At 35.8% G+C, this 19,565-nt stretch overlaps 1 protein-coding gene across 1 annotated transcript in view; it reads left to right on the top strand.

Annotated features, from left to right (window-relative positions):
• The window catches only part of LOC136034529 (uncharacterized), a 44,158-nt gene that overhangs the window by 10,614 nt on the left and 13,979 nt on the right, over positions 1 to 19,565 (top strand). Inside the window, exon 2 of the mRNA XM_065715758.1 lies at positions 5,651 to 5,831. Coding sequence (XP_065571830.1) covers positions 5,658 to 5,831 — 174 coding nt within the window. The 5' untranslated portion in view covers positions 5,651 to 5,657. The remainder of the gene's footprint in view (positions 1 to 5,650; positions 5,832 to 19,565) is intronic.

Genomic DNA, 19,565 nt, shown 5'->3' with positions numbered 1-19,565 from the left:
CTGGATTTGACCGGATACACACAAAAGCCCTGAAAGCAGTCCTCCCTTCTATCCTAGGGCCATTAAATTATTTGATAAACCTGTCTCTAAGAAGTGGTGTTTTTCCTTCGATACTGAAAAAAGCAAGAATAATCCCTCTGCATAAAGTTGGCCCTCATGACGATCCATCAAACTTCCGACCCCTATCCATATTATCTGTTTTTTCAAAAGTTTTTGAAAAAACCTTACAAAGACTACTTTACCAGTTTCTCGAAAAAAAGATTTTTTAATAGTCGTCAGTTCGGCTTCAGATCTGGTCATTCAACAGAAGATGCTCTGGCATCCTTAAGCTTATTCATACACAGAGCACTTGACTCAGGTCTTCTGCCAGCTGCTATATTGATTGACATCAAGAAAGCATTTGACAGTATGGATCATACAATCTTACTGGGAAAGTTGCAACATATTGGAGTGAGAGGGATAGCCCTTCAATGGTTTGAATCTTACCTTCAAAACAGGTGCATCTACATTGGTGACGACCCAAGGAACGACACTACTGTGAAATTTGATGTGCCCCAGGGATCAATCCTCGGTCTTTTTTTGTTTTTAGTCCACATAAATGACCTAACTCGTATCCTTAATCCGAATCATGACTACCAAAAATGCTGTAACCTATGCTTTGATCAACCATCTGAGGACATTACTAACGAACAAGATAAACTTATAGCATTCGCTGACGACATTACAATGACCTGCTGTGGAGTCGACATGCCTTCACTCCAGCAGAAGCATAAAAACATCATAGAAGAGACCTATCTGTGGATGGATGCCAACAAACTTGTAATCAATGTAAAAAAATCTCGCATCCTACTATTTTCTAGGGTAGGAACCCTTCACCCAGAAATAACAGGAATTGTGACGTCTCGTGGAAAGGTTCAGCGACCAGTAAATGGATATGCAAAATATTTAGGAGTAATAGTAGATGAAAACCTTTCTTTCCCTCCTCACATCCATGCTGTAGAATTAAAGCTTTCAAGGAATCTGGGTATCATGAAGAAATTGAAGCAAACATTACCACGTAAAACCCTTACCCTTCTCTACAAAGCACTCATTAGACCCCACTTACAGTATTGCGCAATGGTATGGCAATCTACATTCAAATCCCATCTGAATAAACTGGATTCCATTCACAAGAATGCCTTGAAGATCATCAAACACACAGAAGATTATCTCTCGCTGAAATCGCTGTTTGAGCTTTCCTGCTTGGTTTTTGCTTTCAGATTCCTCTCCGGCTTGCTTCCACCGCCTTTTAGGAATCTATTCCGTTTGGTATCCGAACAGCGTCTTCCAATTACAAGACTATCTGCACAGATCCATATTCGACATACGTCAACAGTGAGGTTTGATTTTTCGCCTGACATCGTCTGTGCTAAGGCTTACAATACCCTACCGCTTGAACTGAGAGGTAGGAGCTCCCTTGGTTCTTTCAAAAAGAGAATAAAAAATTATCTTGTTTTGAATTAGTTTAATTTGAATAAAGATATCTAATTAGAAAAGTGATTTTAGTTATTATTGAGTTTTTTTGTGGGGGTTGGAGTGGTTTGCTCCTGGATGAAGAGGTGGGGACTTGTAAGGATGTTCTTTTGGTGGGGGCCATGGTTGTATCGAGAAGTGGAGGGAGAGCTGTAGTGCGTATTTATTTTTCAGGTGATATGGGACTCAGCATGCAGTTTTTGCATAGAGATGAGAGATTATGTATGTTATGACTGTTATAATTATTTTTTTTAATAAACCCGAATGAACTGAACTGAACTGAGTAGTATTAGTGGTTGTAAAGGTAAGCCAGTATTATCTTTCGGTTAGTTCAATATCCCCCTTGATATGCCCTGGAAGTTTTAACCTAATGCTCTAAATCGTTCCTGGGATACGCCCTTTTGACAACCTGCTTGTGCATAGTGTCTTTTGATTTAGTTCAACATCCCCCTCAATATTCCCTGAAAGTTTCTTCTTAATACTCATAGCCCTAGTAGTCGTAGCAGTAGTTGTAGCAGTAGTAGTAGTAGTAGAAGCAGCTGTAATAGTAGTATTAATATCAGTAGAAGTAATTGTAGTAGTAATAGCAGTAGTAGTAGTAGTAGTAGTAGTAATAGCAGTAGTATTAGCAGTATTAGAAGTAGTAGTAGTAGTAGTAGGAGTATTCACACATTGTCTTTCGGTTAGTTCAATAACCCCCTTGAGATGATCTAAAAGTTTTAACCCAGTGCTCTAAATCGTTCCTAAGATATGCGAGAAGTAGCCATAGCAGTCTTATCAGTTGTTGTAGTACTAGTTGTGGTAGCAGTAGAAGTAGTAGTAGCAGTAATAGTAGTAGTAGTTATAGTAATATGCGCATAGTTTGTTTTGGTTAGTTCAACATCCAGCTTAGCATGCCCCGAAGGTTTTAACTTAATACCCGAAGCCCTTCCTTAGATATTGCTAATATGCTCTTTCGCTAACCTGCATGCACGTAATGGGTTTTGATTTAGTTCAACATCCCTTCAAAATTCCCTAAAATTTTCATCTTCATACCCTTAGCCTTTTGGAGACCCAGGATCACATATGCTCCCCTATCCTTATAACAAAGCTTATATGTAAACGAAAAACAACTTGCTTAACTTACAGACTTTACTCCAAAGGTTGAAAGGTTATATTCTCCCTGGAGGCATTGTTATTGAATGTTTCAAATATTTTGAGCAAAATGGCCATCTCAAAATTTTGATAAGATGCCTGTAGGGAGAAGGGCAGCAAACCCGGGCATGGGAGGGTGGCTTATTGCCCTCCAATCACTTTTGACTCTTAAATAGGACAGTAGAACTTTCAGTTTCCGATCGAATGAGCTCCTTCCAAAAATTCTACGACAACCCCCTCCATGCGAAGTGGCCTGGGGAGAAAATACGTTGAAACCTTTTTGCCCTTATTAAGGCAACGCTACTGTGCTGCCTATGACTAACGCCCGTTTCAAATGTCAGTTTTCTAATTCTAAATACGTAAATAGGTAATTTATTTTCTTTATTACAATTCGGCGACACACAAAATAAGCTGCTGTGTGTCAAAAGTGGGGATATAAATTTTTTTTTATTATTGATACTTCGATATCAATAATAAGTAACACTCCAGTCTAATGTTTAGATGGGTTTAAAACTTTCAAATTGAATGTAATATCAGTAAAACGAAGAAATGGACTGGAAACTTAATGGGTAATTAAATCACCTACTGGTATTCTTAAGTTATAATTCCCAGGCATCTAAACATGCGCTCTTAGAAAGGTCAATAAAATTGGCAAATTAATTTCCAGTTGGACTGCTTGAGATACATTTAGAATCTCGATATATTCAGAGAGTAAGGTTCTGAATATTTTAGTGTTTACGCCGGTTCGAATATGGATAAATAGTATCCTAAAGGCCAATTTGCTTCAAGGAAAGAAAATAGTAATGACTGCTAGTCTTTTGTGGATTCTATAATCTAGCAATCAAACAGTTCGTGGCAACGGACAGTAGGCAAGGAAAGACTCGTCCCAATAGCAACCTAAATTATAAAAAGCATAATTTTTCCAATAATAGATAAGTCTTAAAGAATTGGCTTTTTACGCTGATTCCAAATATATAAAAATGATTACGTTTAATATTATCGGTCAAAAGCTACCAGAATGAAAAAAATGTCCCAGATTTTTGACAAAGGGAGGAAAAGCCTCAACAAGTCAAGGAATCTTAATGAAAACCACACTAACAAATTCAGCGTATCAGAGAACCCTAATGTAGGGGTTTCAAGCTCCTATAGGCAAAAATGTGGAATTTTGTGTTTTTGTTTTGTTTGTCTTTTTCCCAGGGGTGCTATTTTTTGTATTGAGCCAATGGTTCTGAAAGATCAAGATCGAAAATCATCTTAGCTCATTCCAACGGAAACTAAAACTTCTATTGCCCTTTTTAAGTGAAAAACACATTGGAGGGCAACTAGCACCCCTCCCGTGCCCTTTTCTCCCAAAGTCATCCGATCAGAGTTTTGAGATAGCCGTTTGGTTCAGGATAGTTGAAAGGTTCAGTAGCTTTGCCTGTAGGATGACAAAACCCCCCACAGCCCCTGGGGAAAGGGCTGTAAGCCGTGAAATTTACCCGTTGTTCATATATAGAACATCTTATTGGGAAGTATAGAGACACTTCTCAGGGGTTGGGATTTTCTACTTCGATAATTTTCCATGGGAAGGGAAGCTTCCAGGAGTAAATTTTCTACAGGAAATTGCGCACGGTGGGAAATTTGCCAGAATTCCTGTACATTTTTTTCTTTCTATTTGTCTTACTTTCTCTTTGGCGACTCAATTTTGCATGTTGAGACTTTCCAGGGGAATTGCCTGGGTGCAATGTTCAGCGGGACTGGAGTTGTCTGAGGTATATTTCCGTGGGGCTTTGGTTTATCCCCCAGTAGAGATTCTCCATGGGCGAATTTTTTACGGGTGAAACTTTCTGTTGGGGGAGATTCTTGGGGGAAGTTTTCCACGGGGGGTTTCAAGCATGATCAGCGAGGATGAAATTGTTCAAGGGAAATTTTCAGGGGGAGATTTTACGCGCGAGATATATTCCATGGAGTAATTTATTGGGGGGGATATACCATGGAGTGGGGAGGCTGATTTTCCAGCAATATTTGAAAAATGATTATAAATAAAATAAAATTACAAGTTTTTTCAACTCATCATAAAGAGCAACATTGAAAATTAAAACGAACAAAAATTATTCCGTATATATGCAGGAGAGTACCCCCTCCTCAATACTTTGCTCTTTACGCTAGCGTTTGACTTCATGTTCCAACACCTTATGAACAACTCATGAAATACAAGGGCCGTTTAATTGGAACAAGTAGCTTTTTAAAGTTCTAAAATACTTTAGCGTCAATAGCAAAGGGATTGAAGAGAGGGCATTAAAGTGAATATACGATTGATATGTTAAAGAATTGAGGAAAGGTAACACAAAGAAAGAAAACGATCAAAAATGGGGTTTTTAAAGGCCAAGTGAAAATACTGACGAAAACACAGAAAGCGAATATTTCGAGAGAACAACCGCCTCTCTTCTTCAGCGCGAACAAAATAATATTATAAAGGAAAAAACTAAAACCAAAAAACACGCGCGGAAAGTACAACAAAACCAATGAAAAAAAGCCAAAAAATTAAATAGAATTCAATAAAAGACCAAAAATTAAAAGAATCAAAATCAAATACCTAACAAACAATAAAGTGAGTTATTCGCCTATATCATAAATCAGAAACCAGGTGACCTAGTTCTCCAATTTATTCAATTGCTGCTTCGTTTGTTTGAGTGAATGAAATCTTTTTCTTTTGTTTCTCAGTTTATCTACAAAATTAAGACGCCTCTAAAATTTTACATGTCAAAAAGGCATAACGCCTCTACTATTTTGTCCCTCTGAATCTCTCTTATTAGAAAAGCTACAAGAGAGAAGAAAGCATACAGAGAAAAAGGGAAAATATTTAATATTAACTTGATGATTAATAGATGATTTGAGCTAAAAGAAGCATTAGTGTTTTATTTAGAAAGTCTTATTTCCTACCGTTTGCATAATTTCAGTAGGGTATTGGCACTCACAATGATTTGCTCGTAATTTACATTTAACGATATCTCTTTTTTAGGGTTACGATGTCAAGCGACAATAACAATGATTCTCAAATGTGTATTCCTGGAATGGGAGAAAATAAGCCCCGCCCACGTGTTCTTGGTACTTCCTTTTTTGGATACGTTCCAGATGCATTTAGTAACGATGGTCCTGATTTTCCTTCCGCAAAGGCAACAGTTTCGTCAGCATCACCATTGGTAAGCTTCATTCAGAGTCAAAGAACAGTATTTTAGCTATCAGCAGCTGATTATGAATATAGTCCTATTTTAATGAATTTAACAATATAAACTAATATACCTGTTACCGGCTAGCATTTCTGCTACTATTTTATTGGCGTTTTTAAACCCTAAGTCATGAATAAATAATCGTCATATATCGGTAGTTTTATTTAATATACTAGCTGTTGGGGTGGCGCTTCGCGCCACCCCAACACCTAGTTGGTGGGGGCGCTTCGCACCCCCCCCCCCAAGCCCCCCCGCGCGCGTAAGTCGTTACGCGCCATATTAGTTACGCGCCATTGTAGTTGTGTCCCTATGTCCCACCTGTGAATATAGATAGATATATATATATATATATATATATATATATATATATATATATATATATATATATATATATATATATATATATATAAGTTTTTAACTACGTAAAACTTGCGAATATACAACATTCTTTGCTGTCCCATTGTCTGTGCATATAAATAGATTTTCAGGTTTACCGACTCTTGAACATGCAACATATAATGGTCCATGGGAAAACAATCCGTATTCAGATCTATACCTCATGATTCTAATGATTGCCCTTGAGCTTTGTTGATGGTGATTGCTAATCGACCATTCCCTGAGTCGCCATCGTCATTTATATATCCCCCTGTGCACCCCGGCGTCCCCTTTGTAGTTATGTCCCTGTGTCCCGGTCGTCATTTATATTCCCTGTGTCCCGGTCGTCATTTGTGTCCCGGTGTTCCAGTCTGTGATTTCTCTTTGAGTGTCCCGGGCGTCATTTATATTCCTTGTGTCCCGGTGTCCCGGTCGTCATTTATATCCCCCTGTGCCCCCCGGCGTCCCCATTGTAGTTGTGTCCCTGTGTCCCGGTCGTCATTTATATTCCCTGTGTCCCGGTCGTCATTTGTATCCCGGTGTCCCGGTCTGTATATACATTCGTTTTTTAGTTTTGTTTTTCTCCTTTATTTTTTTCCTTTTTTCTTTTTTTTCTTTTTTAGTTTATTTAGATTTTTAGATTTTTTAGTTTTTTTATTAGTTTTTAGTTTTTTTTGTAGTTTTTACCATTTTTTTTAGTTTTTTTAGTTTTTTTTTTTACTTATGTCCTGGTCGTCATTTATACTCCCTGTGTCCCGGTCGTCATTTGTGTCTCGGTGCTTTGTTGATTGCTAATTTATATTATATTTATATTTATATTTTTTATATTTATTAATATTTTTTTAGTTTTCTTTTTCTCTTATTTTTCAGTTTTTTCCTTTTTTTTAGTTTTTTTTTTCTTTTTTAGTTTTTAGTTTTTTTTTGTTTTTTACCTTTTTTTAGTTTTTTTAGTTTTTTTAGTTTTTTAGCTTTTTTAGTTTTTTTATTAGTTTTTAGTTTTTTTTTAGTTTTTGCCTTTTTTTAGTTTTTTCAGTTTTTTTTAGTTTTTAGTTTTTTACCTTTTTTTAGTTTTTTTTTAGTTTTTTAGCTTTTTTAGTTTTTTTTCTTTTTAGTTTTTTTTGTAGTTTTTACCTTTTTTAGTTTTTTTTCTTCTTTTGTATTAGTGTGAAATAATTCAGACGTCATATGCGGACAAACACGACGTCACTCGACAGACAGACAGACAGACATAACCCACAAACAACTTATTTTTATATATATTTATTCATATTTTTTTAGTTTTCTTTTTCTCTTTTATTTTTCAGTTTTTTCCTTTTTTTTAGTTTTTTTCTTTTTTAGTTTTTTTTAGTTTTTTACCTTTTTTTAGTTTTTTTTAGTTTTTTTAGTTTTTTAGCTTTTTTAGTTTTTTATTAGTTTTTATTTTTTTTGTAGTTTTTGCCTTTTTTTATTTTTTTCAGTTTTTTTTTAGTTATTAGATTTTTACCTTTTTTTAGTTTTTTTAGTTTTTTAGATTTTTTAGTTTTTTTTTCTTTTTAGTTTTTTTTGTAGTTTTTACCTTTTTTAGTTTTTTTCTTCTTTTGTATTAGTGTGAAATAATTCAGACGTCATATGCGAACAAACATGACGTCACCTGATCCACAGATCCACACACAGACAACTTATTTTTATATATATAGACTAGCTGTTGGGGTGGCGCTTCGCGCCACCCCAACACCTAGTTGGTGGGGGCGCTTCGCGCCCCCCCCCCCCAAGCCCCCCCGCGCGCGTAAGTCGTTACGCGCCATATTAGTTACGCGCCATTGTAGTTGTGTCCCTATGTCCCACCTGTGAATATAGATATATATATATATATATATATATATATATATATATATATATATATATATATATATATATAATATATATATATATATATATATATATATATGTTTTTAACTACGTAAAACTTGCGAATATACAACATTCTTTGCTGTCCCATTGTCTGTGCATATAAATAGATTGTCAGGTTTACCGACTCTTGAACATGCAACATATAATGGTCCATGGGAAAACAATCCGTATTCAGATCTATACCTCATGATTCTAATGATTGCCCTTGAGCTTTGTTGATGGTGATTGCTAATCGACCATTCCCTGAGTCGCCATCGTCATTTATATATCCCCCTGTGCACCCCGGCGTCCCCTTTGTAGTTATGTCCCTGTGTCCCGGTCGTCATTTATATTCCCTGTGTCCCGGTCGTCATTTGTGTCCCGGTGTTCCAGTCTGTGATTTCTCTTTGAGTGTCCCGGGCGTCATTTATATTCCTTGTGTCCCGATGTCCCGGTCGTCATTTATATCCCCCTGTGCCCCCCGGCGTCCCCATTGTAGTTGTGTCCCTGTGTCCCGGTCGTCATTTATATTCCCTGTGTCCCGGTCGTCATTTGTATCCCGGTGTCCCGGTCTGTATATACATTCGTTTTTTAGTTTTGTTTTTCTCCTTTATTTTTTTCCTTTTTTCTTTTTTTTCTTTTTTAGTTTATTTAGATTTTTAGATTTTTTAGTTTTTTTATTAGTTTTTAGTTTTTTTGTAGTTTTTACCATTTTTTTAGTTTTTTTAGTTTTTTTTTTACTTATGTCCTGGTCGTCATTTATACTCCCTGTGTCCCGGTCGTCATTTGTGTCTCGGTGCTTTGTTGATTGCTAATTTATATTATATTTATATTTATATTTTTTATATTTATTAATATTTTTTTAGTTTTCTTTTTCTCTTATTTTTCAGTTTTTTCCTTTTTTTTAGTTTTTTCTTTTTTAGTTTTTAGTTTTTTTTTGTTTTTTACCTTTTTTTAGTTTTTTTAGTTTTTTTTAGTTTTTTAGCTTTTTTAGTTTTTTTTTATTAGTTTTTAGTTTTTTTTTAGTTTTTGCCTTTTTTTAGTTTTTTCAGTTTCTTTTAGTTTTTAGTTTTTTACATTTTTTAGTTTTTTTTAGTTTTTTAGCTTTTTTAGTTTTTTTCTTTTTAGTTTTTTTTGTAGTTTTTACCTTTTTTAGTTTTTTTTCTTCTTTTGTATTAGTGTGAAATAATTCAGACGTCATATGCCGACAAACACGACGTCACTCGACAGACAGACAGACAGACATAACCCACAAACAACTTATTTTTATATATATTTATTCATATTTTTTTAGTTTTCTTTTTCTCTTTTATTTTTCAGTTTTTTCCTTTTTTTAGTTTTTTTTCTTTTTTAGTTTTTAGTTTTTTTTAGTTTTTTACCTTTTTTTAGTTTTTTTAGTTTTTTAGCTGTTTTAGTTTTTTTATTAGTTTTTATTTTTTTTGTAGTTTTTGCCTTTTTTTATTTTTTTCAGTTTTTTTTTAGTTATTAGATTTTTACCTTTTTTTAGTTTTTTTAGTTTTTTAGCTTTTTTAGTTTTTTTTTCTTTTTAGTTTTTTTTGTCGTTTTTACCTTTTTTAGTTTTTTTCTTCTTTTGTATTAGTGTGAAATAATTCAGACGTCATATGCGAACAAACATGACGTCACCTGATCCACAGATCCGCACACAGACAACTTATTTTTATATATATAGATAGATTACTGGATTTAACAATATGAACTAATATAGCTGTTACCGGCAGGCTACCATTTTCTACCACTATCTTTTCGACATTTTAAACCCCTTAGTCATGAATATATACTTGTCATCTATCGGTATCTTTTTGTTTATATATATTAATGGACTAAAATACAAACTAATATACCTGTTATCGGATGGCTACCATTTTTAACCACTATCTTGTTGGCGTTGTTATGGCACTTGGTATTAACCAAGTGACATATAGCAATCGCAAATTCTGTCGGTCTGTCGGTCCCGGTTTTGCTACTTTAGGCACTTCAAGGTAAGCTAGGACGATGAAATTTGGCAGGCGTATCAGGGACCGGTCCAGATTAATTAGAAATCGTCGTTTTCCCGATTTGACCATCTGGGGGGGGGGAGTGGGGGGCCCGTTAATTCGGAAAAAAATGAGAAAATTGAACTATTTTTAACTTACGAACTGTTGATCAGATCTCAATGAAATTGGATGTTTAGATGGATATCGTGTCTCAGAGCTATTATTTTAAATCCCAAACAGATCTGGTGACATTTTCTGGTGATCTGGTGAAATTAGAAAAAATGAGGTATTTTTAACTCACGAACGGGTGATCGGATCTCAATGAAATTTGATATTTAGATTGATATCGTGTCTCAGAGCTCTTGTTTTAAATCCCGACCGGATCTGGTGACATTGGGGGGGGGAGGAATTGGGAGGGGGAAACCTAAAACTTGGAAAACACTTAGAGTGGAGGGATAGGGATGAAACTTGGTGTGAAAAACAAACACAAGTCCTAGATACATGATTGACATAACCGGAACGGATCCGCTCTCTTTGGGGTAGTTAGGGGGGGATAATTCTGAAAAATTAGAAAAAATAAGGTATTTTTAACTTACGAACGGGTCATCGGATCTCAATGAAATTTGATATTTAGAAGGATATCGTGTCTCCAAGCTCTTATTTTAAGTCCCGACCGGATCTGGTGACGTTGGGGGAGTTTGGGGTGGGGGAACCTGAAACTTGGGGGGGGGGACAAGCAGAAGTCTCAGATACGTGATTTACATAATTGGAACGGACCCGCTCTATTGGGGGGGGGGTTAATTCTGAAAAATTAGAAAAAATGACGTATTTTCAACTTACGAAGGAGTGATTGGATCTTCATGAAACTTCGTATTTAGAAAGACCTCATGACTCAGATCTCTTATTTTAAATCTCAACCGAATCCAGCGTAATTGGAGGGGGGCAGTTGACGGGCACCAGAAATCTTAGAAAATACTTAAAGCGTTAAGATCAGGATGAAACTGGATGGGAAGAATAAAAACAGAAACGTGACTGACATAATCGGACTAGATCTGCTCTCTTTGGTGTAGTTGGTTGGGGGGGGGGGGTAATTTTGAAAATTGAATTATTTGTAGCTTACGAAAGGGTGACCAGATCTTAATGAAATATGATATTTAGAAGGGTCTTGCGCTTTAAAGCTCCAATTTCAAATTCCGACCAGATCCTTTGACATCGGGGGCAGTTGGAGAGGGAAACTGGAATTCTTGGAAAACGTGAAAATTGGGTATTTTTATTTTACGAATAGGTGATCAGATCTTAATGAAATTTGATTTTTAGAAGTAATTCATGTCTCAGAGGTCTTATTTCAAATCCCGACCGGATCTTTTGACATTGGGGGGAGTTGGGGGGGAAATCTTGGAAAACACTTGGAGTGGAGGAATCGGGATGAAGCTTGGTGGATAGAATAAGCAAATGTCCGTGATACATGACTGATGTAACCGTACTGGATTCGCTCTCTTTGGGGGAGTTGGGGGAAGGGTTCAGTTATTTGGCGAGTTTGGTGCCAAATACCAAACTCCAGCATATAGCTGCTAGGACGATGAAGGCGGTAGGCGTGTCAGGGAGCTGCACAAATTGACTTGATAAAGTCGTTTTCCCAGATTCGACCATCTGGGGGGCTAAAGGGAGAGGAAAAATTATAAAAATCTAGGTATTTATAACATACGAGTGGGAGATCGGATATTAATGAATTTTGATATTTAGAAGGACGTCGTGACTCAGAGCTCTTATTTTAAATCCTGACCGGCAATAAGTCTCTTATTTTCCTTTTAAATCAATCTATTGATTCATAGAATTTCGCTAGATCTCATACCATATAATCTCTGGCTCTTAGCTCTTCTCGCCTTGTCACAAGTGCCATATGAGCTCTTAGCTCTTGTTAGATCCTTCGTCAGAAATTAAGAATCGTCATTTGTCGGTAGCTTTTTGTTTTGTTTTTTTTTTTGGGGGGGGGGAATTGATGGTAGATAGTTCCAAAATGAAATCTACTTTATGACGATCTAAAATTAGCTGACAATTTTTTTATACATATATTGCAAATTTATCAACTTTTCAGAGCATGTTTAGTTTAATGGTATGCACTACCCTAATTCAGTTGCCGAATTTTTTTTATCTGAAGATAAGAGCTTAACAGGGTAAAAACAAAACAATAACTGGTGCATTATCTTATTCAAGAAGTAATTTTCAAATAAATAAATATCAAATAAATAAATACGATTGGATCAAAAAGACATCCTACTGCAGAGGTGCTCAAAAAACAAAGGTAAACCAGTTTTTTCATTTTATTCTTGCTGGAAATAGACGAAACTCGTAAAATTTTCTTAAAAAGTCTGCCGACGTTTAGAAAAAATCGCTATTTAAAAGGATTTCAATATATCCGAAGTAAAAAAAAAATATTTATCACAGGTTATAAGTTCATTAGTTCAAGTTTAAATTTTCATTTTTAACATTCACGATTATTTAACTGGCGTATTGGGAGGAGGCTGTTTGCTCTCCGGTTACTCTTGGTAAAAAAAAAAGATCAAGTTTTTGAATTTTTTTTTTATTTTTTGAAAATATAATTTTTTCAGATAACCTCAAAATTTTGTCTAGACTAACTTGGGGGGAAAGAGACCAAGGGGGACATGTAGCTTTAAAATAAAATAAATGATTCCTGACCTGCTGGCCCAGGTCTGACTCATTGGCGTGATCCTGACCTTCTGGCCTACGGCCTCACCTGTGGCTCTCACATGTCCCAATGGGTCATGGGCCTTTTATTTTCAGTCCCTGATTGTTGAAACAAAGGAGGAAAGAGCTATAAATTGTGGTGACCTGAAATTGAACTAGTTTAAAGACTCTACAAAGTTTAGTTTTTATTAACTTTAGAAATAATAAGTAACTGGTTTTTGCAATCTAGTCAATTTTAATGAATATTTGTTATAACTTCCAATATGCAATATTTTTACCAAGGAGAAGCATTTTGATAAGGCAACACTGAGTATAATTATGAATTTTCAAAATTTTCGCATGTGCAAACTATAAACAAAGAATTGTAAGTTGAATAATTCTTTCTATCCTTCGAGCTTTTTTTAAAGTATTTTAAACTATGGTAGATGACAAATGACAACACTGAGCTTGTACCTATGTATTACCCGGTCTGTAATAGGCTAAGATATTAGAAGTTCTTCGTTTTCCCAATATACACTTTTTCTATTTTCTCCGTCACTTAAATATTTGGAAATTAAATTTCAAATATTTTTGTCACACCTTGGATCGTATTCTGAATTGATTATGTTCTGAATAATATTCTGAATGATAAGAATTCGAAAAGATTATGTTAAAATATTCTTATTTCTAAGCTTAATTGCCAATTAGCTAATATAAAAATAGGGAAGCACATTCAACTTTCCATGTGGAAAAGATTCGACTAGGTCTAATTACACACCAAAATGTTTTCACCCGGAAAGAGGGGTTACTTATTGGAATTTGGTGACGCTTATAATCTGTATTTGAGAGTGATGATAATGATGATTTATTAAGTGATTAAACCTTTACAAGTGTTTCACTTCTAATATTCTACAAACTAACACTACAGGAAAAAAGAAGAAGAAAAAAAAGGATACGCGCTATATAGTTACGCGCCATTGTAGTTGTGTCCCTGTGTCCCACCGGTGAATATATATATATATATATATATATATATATATATATATATATATATATATATATATATATATATATATATATATATATATATATATATATGTATATATATATATATATATATATATATATATATATAATATATATATATATATATATATATATTATATATATATATATATAAAAGTTTTTAACTATGTAAAACTTGCGAATATACAACATTCTTCGCTGTCCCATTGTCTGTGCATATGTATAGATTGTCAGGTTTACCGACTCTTGAACACGCAACATATAATTGTCCATGGGAAAAACTATCCGTATCAGATCTATACTGCATTTTTCTAATGATTACCCTTGAGCTTTGTTGATGGTGATTGCAAGTCAAATATTCCTGTGTCCCCGTCGTCAGTTATATATCCCCCCTGTCCCCCGACGTCCCCGTTGTAGTTGTGTTCTGTGTCCCGGTCATTATTTATGTTCCCTGTGTCCCGGTTTCCGGTCTGTAATTTCTCTTTGAATATCCCAGTCGTCATTTGGATTCCCTGTGTCCCGGTGTCCGGTCGTCATTACTGTCCGGTGTCCCGGTCTGTAATTTCTCTTTGAGTGTCCATGTCGTCATTTATATTCCTGTGTCTTGGTCGTCATTTGTGTTCCAGTGTCCCGGTCTGTAACGTCATAAAGTCTTCAATGGCTTTGGTGTGCAGGCAGTTGAGGAAGTTTGACTTTTCTGAGGCGCAACACATTCCCATTGTTTCACCATTAAATTTCAAGGCATTGCAATAGGGACAAATTTAGAAATAGTCTCGATTCGAACACATCTATTCGAGCTAAAATCATCGACTGGGCTGTACCTGAATGCCAAGCGAAAATTTGCACGTTACTCTTGAGAGGAATGAGAGGAAAATTTTCAAGTATAGTTGAAAATTTTGAAGTAAACTACTGTCAACCAGCGTGTGTTCCCCGGGGAGACCCTCGAACAAAGGTGACTCTAGTTGGGCTGTGTGTAGTGACATGCATGAAAGGTGTAGCATAAGTGGGAGACAGTAACAAGGGCAATCAAAGGGGTAAGATTAACCTTGACTTGATGCCATTTAATTGGACAATCTGTCTTGGCTTTTTCTACAATTGGCCATGACTTGACTTTTCCCACAACTATTCCCTGTCAATTCAAATTGTTTGTTTAGACCTTATTTATCTAAGCAAAATGTGTAGAACAAAATGTGGAAATGAATATTTTCAGAGAGTGGTTGTTGCAGATAAAATTGTTCATAGTAACTATGTTTTACACTCATATGAACTTTTCTGCATTAATGAAATTAAATGATGAGGCGACTTAGGAATGAGCTTCTTTATGTGGTAAATATGCCATTTCTTGGAAAAGAAATCTATTTTCGATCTAACAATTTTTACTCTTGGTTTCTTTTTCTTGCTTTACAAGAGGAATATGTTTTTGCATCTGACCTGTCTAGAGACTGAAGAGTAATGAGATGTTTTTTAACCTTTTTGACCCTTTCCTACTTTGACGTGATTTCAATCGCTCGCTGAGGGATCGCGTACTAGACCTAGGATTTTGTCAAATGCTTTTTTTCAAATCTTTTCCAGTACCTCAAACGTTTAGCTTAGAGGACGCATAATGTGTGTCAACCAATGCAATGTATTTTTTATCCAGGGGTAGAGCAGAGCAAAACAAGTTAGAAAACCCATAAGTCATCTCACTATTGGATGGGTCGAAAATGCCTTGTAAGCACAAGTCAAGCCTTTTGTTATTGCAGAGGATCGTCTAACTCACTTCTTGATTTTAACCGACGGAGCTCCAAATAAGAAGTGTTTACAGGAAAATGTTGGCTTACTGGAATTAGAACTTGCTAAGCCAATCGGCGCATAAGGCGGCAACGATGCCAGTCCACGATGACCACTCTAATGTCTTCGTCCGAAGTTCATCAAGGGCTTTTCTTATGAGTGCTGTGTTTTTTCTAGGCATTGCAAAAGTTAAGCCTTCTGTCTTCCGTGCCGTTCAACTCCTGGAGGAGTCCAACACAAAACATCCTGAGGCAGGTAGTTACTACCCATCCTAACCATATGTCCCCAATATTGCTACCGACTTCTTATGACTTCATTAATAACAAATGGCTGTTTAGTCTTCTCTCTAATGAATTAGTTGGTAATTTTGTCCGTCCAGTTGATTCCGAACATCCGTCAAAGACAATAATATTAAAAAACTAAAATCAATTATCATTGTAAACAGTACTGGGGACAGAACGCACCTCTGTCGAAAGCCTGTTTTAACTTTGAACCGCTAAGTCAAGCCCCCCTCATCAGTTCGAACAGCAAACATTTGTTCATCATATAATGCCATTATGATTCTGGCAGTTTTATCAGGAAAGCCTCTTTGGACTGAGTCAAAAGCCTTTAAGAAATTGATGAAAGCCACGGTAATTTCAGCCTGCTATTCATTTTATTTTTTAATAAGCATTCCAAGGTGAAAGAACAAGTCACTTGACCTACTTGGTCGAAAGCCAAGTTATTCATCTCTGAGTATTGCTTTAACTTTTGTTTTGAAGTGAAGTGATTCAAAAGTATTTAGCAGAGGACTTTGTTTCCTGCAGACTGTAAGGTGATCCCACGCCATTTTTTGCAATCAGCAGTTCTACTCTTTTTAAATAGTTTCACCATAAGCCCTTTCTTCCAATCTGTGGGAATATCCCAAGTATATTGAAGGTGCTTTATATTTTAGTTGTGATTGTGTTCGTGAGTCATTTTTCGCTCAAGAACACGTAGAAGGGGGACAATGGTATTACCAGCTTTCGATATCTCAACAAAGGATGCATAAAAAAATACAGTTGTCCGAAGAGAAGCCGGGTGGATAGTCTGCAAAAATAACACGTTCCATCCCACTGATGGCTCCAGCACTATTACCCTCGATTATGCTCGTCTAAAACCAAGAACTTCTCTCGAATTTTTCAGACCATTTCATTCTCGGTGGGAGAGCTGATGTACACCCTACCATGTTCCACTGAATAGTTAAATTGGAATTAGTCATTCTTACAAGCCGAGATTTTCTATTGATTGCACGACGCTAATCATTCTTGCTACCATATTTTTTGAATTTTAGGGTGAGATGCAGATATAAATCAGAATTAAGCGATTTTATCCATTCCTCTCACTCACCATACACTGGCCAGTTGTTTGTTCTACTCTTTTAACCTTACTCTTGAGTAACCCTTTCACCGTTACTCACACAGGGTCATCCTATTTTATTTTTGTGTTTTGTTTTGATATTTGATTTCTTATATGTTTGACAGTTTTATTCTGTATTAAGGACAGTCAAGTGTGGGTTTTGACTGATACATTTGCAAAGGTTTTCATTTTTGTCACTGGCTACTTACTGTCCTTTCTTTCCTTTCTTCGCGATATTATGTTTTATCATAATTAGCCAGTTTTTGTTTCAGAAAATAATATAACATAAAAACGTCAAAGGATTTTCCAGCCATTTGTAATTCCCACGCGACAAAAGTAGTGAGACATTGCCGACAGATGAAGAAAGTTCTTATCAAGAAAACCGCATTCGGCTTTTACATGGAGCATTGTTTAGTCAGTTTACCTTCCAGGATATGATCCCCATGAAAACATACCCTCCCCGCATGGATCTGTCTACAAATAAGTGCTGATATACGTCGGTGATCAACCCTATTTTTGCTGATTATAAGAATTAAATCAATATCCAAATGAGGAGCTGAAAAATAAAACCCCTAATCCAACGCAAATTCCTCATTGAAATTATCGTGTTTTAACAGACAATATTAAACAACGACAATACGTCACTTGCCTGGTATATTTTACAATAATCCTCCCCATTTTTACATCCGTCCTTGGTCCAAACTGTTTTTTAGTAAATTCATATTCAGCAGTGGTGCATTGACGATCTTGAAATGGATCATAAAACGCTACGATGGGTGGCGGTTTTCGCTCACGTAGCCTCGAGCAGGAACTGTAGCACTCATAAGGGTATATGCCCTTATACGTCAATAAATCATATATTTCATCATTTACAAAGCGGTATTTAAGCAGGGGGGAAATATTAAAATTGTTACTTCTCTGCACTTGAATTAATTGACTTAGTGATTTGGGGAAAAAACTAAGGAAATCTTTAAAACGGATCTTGTTCAAGTACGCATTCCCATTTTCAATTGTTCCCCATTTGAATTCTAAGAGCAGCAACTTCTCGGACGATTTGGGTATGCTTTTATAAGAAAAAGAACCCAACTTCACCTTTCTGAAAATTTGCCAACGCTGGTAATATGAATTTCAGATCCTAGTTGATTAGAAATTATTGTTACTTAACGTTTAAGCTATATAATTTTTGTGCCAGTCCACGAAAGTTACCTTCCCTTTTAAATTTGATTGGTTAAATTATCATAGTTGCGGACCGACGTTTCCTCACTACCCTTAACAAATTTCCCCTTGCAAACCCAACACATTTGTCTATTCTTAATTGCCAACTCGTCCTCCGGTGACAGAGTCACTGAATAATTTACGGTGCTCAGCTGTTAAATTGACGTATTAGCACTTTTAGTAGGTGCAACCATAGCTGCGCCCAAACAATCTTCCCTGCCCAGTATCTGAAGTACATCTACCAATTGCATGGTATTACTAGCATCTCTTTGAACATAGGCATAAGAGACTGCAACGGCTTTGTGTTCTTTAACACAATTTGATTACAATGGATCGCACACATCCGTGAGTTATCTTCAATGTCTAAATCCACCTTGTCGGTCTGAAAGACCGAAGTTAGAAAATTATTGAACTGTAAAATGGTATTGTCAACCGTCTTAACAGATTGGTACCCATGACGCTTTGGTGCCTCCAGTGATATTTTTATATTAATTCAGTATGAAATTTAGACAGAAGCATTGGACAATAAATGCATTCACTCCAATATGATCCTTTCCCCTCAATTAAAACCCGACTAATGTTTATAATTGGAAAGAAATGTCCAATAAAATCGGGGTCTTTGGTGGGCTTGCGAAGAAGCTATACCCAGTGTTTCACCGATTCAATGGACGAACCCTCACTGAATATATAACCTTCTTTTTTATCTTTAACTACCCCATCGTCAAATCCTGTATCATACTGCAAAACTGTAACATCAATCTTTACATGTCCACTGGCCCACTCAAAATGTTTCTCCCCTTATGCCTTATAGGATATCAACCCTTTAAACAGTTAAATTCTACTTTAAGAAACTCAGCCTTCTCCCAATCCCCATTAACTGCCATAATTGTCCAAATATGTCTTACTAACACCCTTTTCCTTCCAAGATTTATGCCCTGAATGCTACTTATGCTACTTGAAACAATCTAGTCCCGTATCAAAACAAAAGTGTTGTACACCCTTCCAACCTTCTAAATCCACATTATGTATTATCAACTGATTCCTTCCGCTTCTTAAAATAAATTCCCCATTAAATTTTGTACCATTAACATCTAAAATTTCTATAAATTAAGCTATTGAACCACTTTCATTATAATTTTCTACCTTATTAAAAATAGTACCCTTCCTTTCCAAAAAAACACTTTCAAAATAATTTAAGTTCGGATAAAGTGTCTGTATTTCAGTTTGTCGGTGTTGCTGATAGAGCTCTCCGGACTTTTCATTAAAAACTAGTTTTGAGCGATGGATGCTTTTATACTACTTCGTCCACCCCCTCTCAAGCTTGTTTTTCAAAAGGGCTCAAATTTTTCCCACATGGGAGTGGACTATTTGAATCAGATATGTGTGAATACTATCA

Source organism: Artemia franciscana, chromosome 13, assembly GCF_032884065.1.
Source record: "Artemia franciscana chromosome 13, ASM3288406v1, whole genome shotgun sequence".
In the NCBI taxonomy this organism is placed as follows: Eukaryota; Metazoa; Arthropoda; class Branchiopoda; order Anostraca; family Artemiidae; genus Artemia; species Artemia franciscana.
The sequence above is the reverse complement of the archived record's forward strand: the minus strand, read 5'-3'. Positions and strand labels throughout refer to the sequence as shown.